At 40.0% G+C, this 7,603-nt stretch overlaps 1 protein-coding gene across 1 annotated transcript in view; it reads left to right on the top strand.

Annotated features, from left to right (window-relative positions):
- The window catches only part of RBPJ (recombination signal binding protein for immunoglobulin kappa J region), a 27,169-nt gene extending 25,835 nt beyond the window's left edge, over nt 1-1,334 (top strand). The window contains exon 10 of the mRNA XM_010148316.1: nt 181-1,334. Coding sequence (XP_010146618.1) covers nt 181-496 — 316 coding nt within the window. The 3' untranslated portion in view covers nt 497-1,334. The remainder of the gene's footprint in view (nt 1-180) is intronic.
- Nucleotides 1,335-7,603: the final 6,269 nt, after the last annotated feature.

The following is a 7,603-nucleotide window of genomic DNA, read 5'->3' as shown; positions in this document are numbered from 1 at the left end:
CCAAAGCCTGTCAGTGTGTAAGGAGCATTTGGACAATGCCCTTACTGTGCTTTAACTTTTGGTCAGCCCTGAAGTGGTTGGGCAGTTGCACTAGCTGATCGTTGTAGGTCCTTTCCAACTGCACTGTCCTATTCAGTTCTGTTCTATTTGTTGTGCTTAGTTGATTCTCCTGTTTTTCAGATGTGCAGAGAGCATGCTATGTGTTGTTCCAGACATTTCTGCATTTCGAGAGGGTTGGAGGTGGGTCCGTCAGCCAGTCCAGGTTCCAGTAACTTTGGTCCGTAACGATGGCATAATTTACTCCACCAGCCTTACCTTCACATACACACCGGAACCGGGGCCGCGACCACACTGCAGCGCTGCTGGAGCAATCCTCAGAGCCAACTCAAGCCTCATGGCTTCCAGTGAAACAAATACAAACAGCGAGGGAAGTTACACAACCGTCAGCACAAATCCAACCAATGTCACATCATCTACGGCAACTGTAGTTTCCTAACTACTGTTGTTTGTCTGGACTTTAACTGACTTTTAAGTGCTACATTCAAGAGAACTGAACAATTTTTGTGGTTTCATGGGAAAACACCTTTCCATTCTAGGTGATATTATTTGAACCTTGTTACCTGCAAGTGCTGATCTTAAATATAGAAGCCACAATAAAAAAAAAAAAAATACATCTGAAACATAAGAACTTTATTGAAAATCTATTTTTCAGCTGGTTTTTTTAATGGGCAAGAAACAAAAAAATGTGGCTGGGATACATGTTGAGCAAACTAGAGAACATGAACACAACATAGTTTTTATGGACCAAGGAACTTGTATAAGCTTTAGTATAAAAGGTACATTTTCACCATACCTTTTTTGTATCACAACATATAGTACACTTTTGTTACCAAATAGTTTATATTTTTTTTTCCTCTGAGCTTTTGCTCTGAAGTATATTCAGGTTCCAAGCCTGACCATGCTTGTATAATCTAATTACCATACTCTTCCAGTTTTAAAAAAATATATATATTTTTGGTCTGTGGCTGGAACTGTTCCTTTTTTTAAACTGAAGTCTTGTGACTTTTTATGAACTGAAATTGTTTTTATTTCAGCAAGTAGAACCTTGTAAAGGCCAGCATATTTTTTTTAAGATTATATGAAGTCTGTGCAAAAGCTTTAAAAAATGCCTCTGCCTTGCCTGCAATACATGCAATGTATGTTAACTTTAGTGCTCTGTTTTCAGTCATTGTTAATAGTTATTTCTGTTTTCCTTTTTTAAATATGTATTTATAGCGATAATTCATGAGGTTCTAACATTACATGAGTTCTTTTTAACGTGGCATCTCAAGCAGTCATATTAATGATTGTTCATGTCACATGTTGGTGTTTTTGAAGGGTTGTTACTGGGTTACTCCCCCTCTTCCTTGCTCAGTCATATTGCATCTGAAAATGTTTCAGGATCTGTTCAGGTTTTTCTAATCTTGTACATAATTTGTATTAAGTGTAAGTTAAATGTTTTATTTCAAAAGTGAATTGTTCCAAATAACTTCATTTGGCAGCATGTCTTCTGTCTTGTTGGCATGTAACTAAAATACCATGAAAAGTATGTGCTACAAATGGGATTAGTAGGTGATGCCCTTCATCACTTGAGAATCACAAGCAGCATGTTTTTCTTCATCCTGTTCAGTAAATTAGGCCAGACTTTGGTGTAACACTTGTATGGAGAATGTACTTTCATTGTGAAGTGATCATACCATAATAATTAGAAGTAAATTTTATTACTTAGAAATGGGCAAATAGAAAATCGTGAAAGCACTATGAAGATGTCAACTCCTCCCATCCTTTTCCCTTCCAACAGCTTGTGCAACATTCAGGTCTGCTCTCCATCATAAATTCAAGGCTCATTTGCACTTTGACTTTGTTGGTTGTTGCATTTGTTTTTCATTTTGACTTTGCCACGTTTTGTCCCTCCTTGTAGACCCACCTGCTTCATTTGTATTTGAAAGTCTGCCCCAGTAGTTCATTTGTAGTCACAGAACTGGGCAGAGACTCGCAGGACAAGTTCTTATGGCGTGATCTTCCTCTTCAAAAGCCAAAACACAAATTTTACGGTGCGTTCAGCCTTTTCTGTACCCTGAAGCAAGAGCTGCAGCTGCTGTGTAAATGTGAACCTGTGGCTTCCTGCGGCGCGTTGCTTACAAGCCTGTCTGTTCGCGTGACCGTTTTCATAGGGGTTTTATTTCTGATCGCTTGTTCCGGTTTCAACACCCACCACCGTTTTAAAGCATTGTCTCTGCACCATATCTGTGTACTCTGATCCTCCATTCTGCTTGTTTTAGTGCCCTGTTGTATGTGTGAAAGCAGCGTGGGTAAAGGAGGACATCGGTTATCGAGCGTTCAGCTAATAGTAGAATCAGTGCCACTCTCCTTTTCAGATGTGCTTGGATGCTACCACAGGCCTTCATGTTTGCTCTTCTGTACTGTGGAACTTACTCCCCTGACGTAGTTGCAATGCTGGTTCTTAGCACTGGTGAATGCTGCCTCACCTCATCTCCGATTCAGCGACCAAGGGCAGAATTCATTGTGGCCTTATCTCTGTTTTAAACTGTTTACTGGCATTTACTTGCAAATCTGTTTACCTTTGTATGTGCTATAAAATTTCATTTTAATTGTGTTGTGGCAGGAATCATTTCACAGTGTTTTTGTTCGAAGCACATAAGTATCTTACAGTACGGCTTAATTCAAAAGCCACACATTTTCATCACTAATATATCTCTCGCTTATTTTAATTCAGTCTAATATCAGATTTAGAGGGTATTCAAGAACAAACCGTGATACACACACAGTAGGCAAACCATAACAAGCCTTTTGACCTTCAAAGACGATCTAAAATAGCTTTTCAGAACTTGACACCTGCTTTTATACTCATCATTTTAAAATTTTTACATATAAATGCAATACTTTTTCTATTCAGTTTCTTGCAATAATTTTGCCCAATAGATACAATATTCCTTGACTTGTAAAGAACCTAATGACTTAGCCTGATTTCTGCTGTTCTACACACTACAGCCGAGTGGGTGAAAAAAAGAGACTATGTTCCGCTTACAAGACCATTTTGAACCCCATTTTTCCCTTGGGCTTGTGTCTCCATTGTTGCCAGTAGTTACTCTGTAGTACAGAAATGGTCTTCCAGGTCCTTACTGTTGTTAAGACGTCCAGTTGTTCAGATACGTTATCCTCCTGAACCTTTTCCTGTGGGGTGATACTGTTACGTTTATTGGCCTTGTGAGCTGTTTCATGATATTAACAATATCTCAAGATTTTGATAAAACTACTTTTAGATTGTTTCAGTATGAAACTATTATAACTGTTCAAGTCTAGCTGTTAAGTCTGCTGTTAATTCTATATACATAGAGATTGAGTCTGTGTTCAGAATGTTGTTATAGTTCCAACTGTAGGAAGAAGCAAATTAAGTGCTCCAATTTAGCTATGCCTTTTCATGTTTTCTTTTGATTGGAACTGCATTTCAGAATTCAACACTAGCGTAGTCTTTAATCTGCTGCTGATGTTTTTCCTGATTATTTGCCCTGAGGGCATCCCACAACTGTGTTAATAATGATATTCTGTACTCCTTTTCATTGCACAGACTTGTAAGATGAGAATGGTTACCTGAAAAGACACAAACTCAAGACATGAATGAGTGAATTCCCCAGATACAAAATATTAATGCCAGTTGAAACAAATTCTCTATTGGAAGTGAGCTACCCACTTGTAGATTCAGTGACTCCATAGAGGTGCCCATCTTGAAACTAAGATGCTCTTCAATTATTAACCATATTATTTACTTTCTTTCAAAAGCAGCTGTGTTTATGAGTACTGAACAAATGTGTATACCTTCCTGTGCCAGACTTTTGACTTTGTTTTCAAGCACTGTACTGTGGGATTGAGTGGCAGCTTTGTTAGAAAAAAGAAGTATATTAGGGTTTCTACTTAACCCTTTTAGGACTGAACAATTTCTTCCATTTAGAAGCTGTAAACTGAACGAGCAGTTCTAACTTTGTCTGTGTTCAGCACTGCATTTGCCCCATCTGGAGGTGCTATGCTAATGTCATTTTTTTAAAAATCCTGTAGCATGTGTATGCATTCAGTCTTAAAAGGGTTATTTTTACAAACTGTGCACCTGTAAAGTTTCTTAGCAATAAGATAGAAAAATGAGCAAGTTTTTACCATAATTTTGTAGAATTAATTGCTCAGTTCCATATTTCATCAAGAAAACCCCTGCAATATGGGCAGTTTTGAGGATTAAATAAAAGTGAAATGTAAACCACATGAAAGTGTTTTTGTCAAGTGTACTCTCTGTGTGTGTACGTGCATATACTATAGAGTTTCGGTTCTTTCCTACAAGGCTAAAGATAAAATGCCATGTCACTGTTGATGTGAAAACCATAACTGAACATCTGTATGGTGATACAAAAGTAGTTATGATTTGACCAGCTGTTGAAACTTGACACGGTTTTTCTGGATTTTTTTCGATGTTAACAAGGAATAGGACTTTTTTTTTGCGCAAATGAGCAGTGAGGTCATCTCTGGATCCAGAACACCACAAAAGAAGACCAACCCCCGGAGTGGAGAAGTCATCAGTAGTTGTGAGGCTTTGCGCACTGGACTCCACTTAAGCGGGATATGCAATGTCCACCCAACAGTCTAAATTGGTTTCATTATTGCTTGTATTATTGCCGAAGTTAGATAAGAAACTGTTTTTTTCCAATAATGTAAAAAAAAAACCCAACCACCGGTTCACTTTTTTATATTATTTATTAAATAAGAAAAAATGAACTGTGTTTAATTGTTTAACTTCAGCAACTTTATTATTGCACCTAGCGTACCTGACTTATTTTCATTCTTTTTCAGTTGCAGAATGGTATTTCTTTCAGTTGATTAACAATTAGAACTAGAAATTAGTCAAGGCAGCTTATTTCTTGCTTGGACAGAGTAGTCGAGTAGGGTAGTAAGGCACAACTGGAAATCGGGTGCTCTTTGAGTTTGCAAGCACAAGTTACACTTTTGCGTGAAAGAAGTTTCTGAGGTGGGAAGTGGCCGCAGCAGAGAGAGAATTTGGGATAGCAGAAACCTCCCAGTACTAGTTTTGCATTAAAACTAATACAGGAACTACTAGTTTATCCATAAAACTCCAAAGGGGTCGCAAGTGGTGGTTGAGACGGTGTGGCAAGAGCGAGAGAGAGATTTCATTGGGAAAAATAGATGATCTGGCTGTAAGGAAGCATTACAGGGTTTTATTGAAACGTCTGCAGAGGTGAACGCCCTTGTTACTAGGACTCATAAAATAGCTAGAAACTCCACGCAGGTAGAGCTGCCACTGTTTGAAGTGGACAGCGTGGACAGCATGGGCAGATTACATCCAAAAATTATTTTAAAGACCCTCGCAGTCTGTTTCTGGAGTCATCAATTGATTCTTCTGGAAGAGAATAGAAATGAGATGGAGGTTAAGAAAACAGTCACTGCTAAACTTTAGTGTTGGTACAGTTGGAACAAACTGCATGGGATGGTGCTGGTCTTCGGTGGAGAACGACAGATCCAAAAAACCTCATCATGGCAAGTAGCTCTATAGGTAGTCTCAGAACCAAATCCCGTTAAAATCCAGATTGGAGGATGGAAAGGAGAACGGTGTGAAATTGTGTGCTAGAGGAGAGGATTCATTTGGAGGATTGCATGCAGTAGGCGCCGTTTTGGAATGTTTGGAACTGGGACAGGTGCTTTGCCTTTTGCAGTACCCTGTTTACACCGGGGTCACTCGAGCCTGAGGAGGGTAGGAAGAACCTGTGTGTGCACAATTTGTGTGTCCATAGAGGGGATTTGTTGCTGATAGCCAGTAGCGCATGCCTAGCGTGAGGCCAAGCACACGAATTGCAGGCCGTATTTATTTTAAAATGCTTTTGTATTGAATATCAGCGTGAATTATGTACGCTGAAGAGGAATAAGTTGAGGAGGTCTTGGTTTTCAGTAGCAGCAAACTGGCAAGCTGACTGCTGTCTGAGAAAGATCTGATGAAGCCGCCTGAATTTTGGCAGCTTTCAGGTTCTGCATTTCCTTTGAGTGTGGGAAAGGGTGGCTAGAAGTTTGCTGTTCTCCTTCCCATGCGCTGTTGCCTTTTTATTCCCATCTCGCTTCCCTCGCTTTCCATGAGTACTTTTCCAGATTCTTAAATAGTTGGCAGTTTTTCTCAGAATGGGTGTGTTTTGCTGCATAATTTAGGAGAGAGGAGTAATGTTAAGGTGGAGGGTAACCTTTGAGCCTACGTGCTGCCATCTCTCTGCTCTTCCTGCTGTTGTGCCGTGGGGTGGGGAGAAAGAAAGGTTAGTTGGCTGGTTTTTAAGCTGCTTACTGGTACCCAGAATGGAACTTCCTGCAGACCTGGCTGTAACAATCTGCTGGTCTTTGTCGGAAGATGACACGTCATTTGGAACCGTACAAAGGTGTCTGTGAATCTCTATCTCAATTTAGAAATTCTTTGCTTATTATTCATCTTCTAATTATATTTGGTGTCACACTGCCCCCTCATCTGTGTTCATTAAAGCCTTACATCTTCTCTGCTTTTAACTAAAACACTTCGCTGTTTTGTTCTCTGGGAAATGTGGCCATTTCCACCTCTGCAAATCCCCGTGGATGTCTTTCACAGGCGAGATGGGACTTTGTGCCGCTTGAGCTATTTCTGTGCCCTGCCTCCATCTCTTGCTTTCAGCTTCTCCTGAGTGACTTGACCTCGAAGCCTTTGACGTACCGATAATAGCGACTGCGTTCACGTGTTCGCTGCTGTACCGGTACGTTAAGGCACGGGTAACAAATCGTTGCCCATTGGGCATCCTTTACAGAAGGAAGGATTTTGTTACAGAAACTGCAGCCTTACAGACCATATCACTGGAATGTTTTTAAGAACCTCATAGTTCTGCTTGAAGAATAACTGCAGCAATTGTACGAAAGACAAGTCAGTATCTATACATACTTGAAACTGTGAAGTTTTTGAGCCCAGTGACTTCTGGGTCTTTTTGTAAGTGAGCCACTTTGTTGTAGTGTTTCTTCTTGATTTGACAATTCTGACAGAACTGTGCATAATCTGCTAGAACTAATCCAGCCAAGATCTCTGTGCTGTGAAATGGGATGTGATCCTGAGACCCACGTTGGTGTGTTCATTGCGCGTGGCCGACATGACAGCAGTGTCTTCAAGCTTCCTTTTTTTGGTCTCTGTCCAAGACAACTCTGCGTGACGTGTCTGTTTGTGCGTGTAGTAGCTGAGTTCAGTTCAGTCTGAACCCTCAGTATTTCTTTATCTGCATAAACATCTCATGCAGCACCCCATAGATCTACAGATACGCAAAACCCCCCAAAGGCACAAATGGTTGGTTTGTATCTTTTTAACTTCCACTGATCCCTTTCATCCCTGATAACCTGTTACAGTAATGTCTTTAATTAGATCTTTTCCTTTTCTGGTACGTTTTTCTGTTTGCTCTCTGTTAGATGCGCTTTGAATTCCACTTCAGTTCTCTCACTGTCAGCAGTTTTACTGTGTGGAAATAGGGAGAGAGCGGATCGAGGATTCATGGTG

This window comes from Eurypyga helias, unplaced genomic scaffold (genome assembly GCF_000690775.1).
Source record: "Eurypyga helias isolate BGI_N326 unplaced genomic scaffold, ASM69077v1 scaffold39533, whole genome shotgun sequence".
NCBI lineage: Eukaryota > Metazoa > Chordata > Aves > Eurypygiformes > Eurypygidae > Eurypyga > Eurypyga helias.
This window is presented reverse-complemented; position numbering and strand designations above follow the sequence as displayed.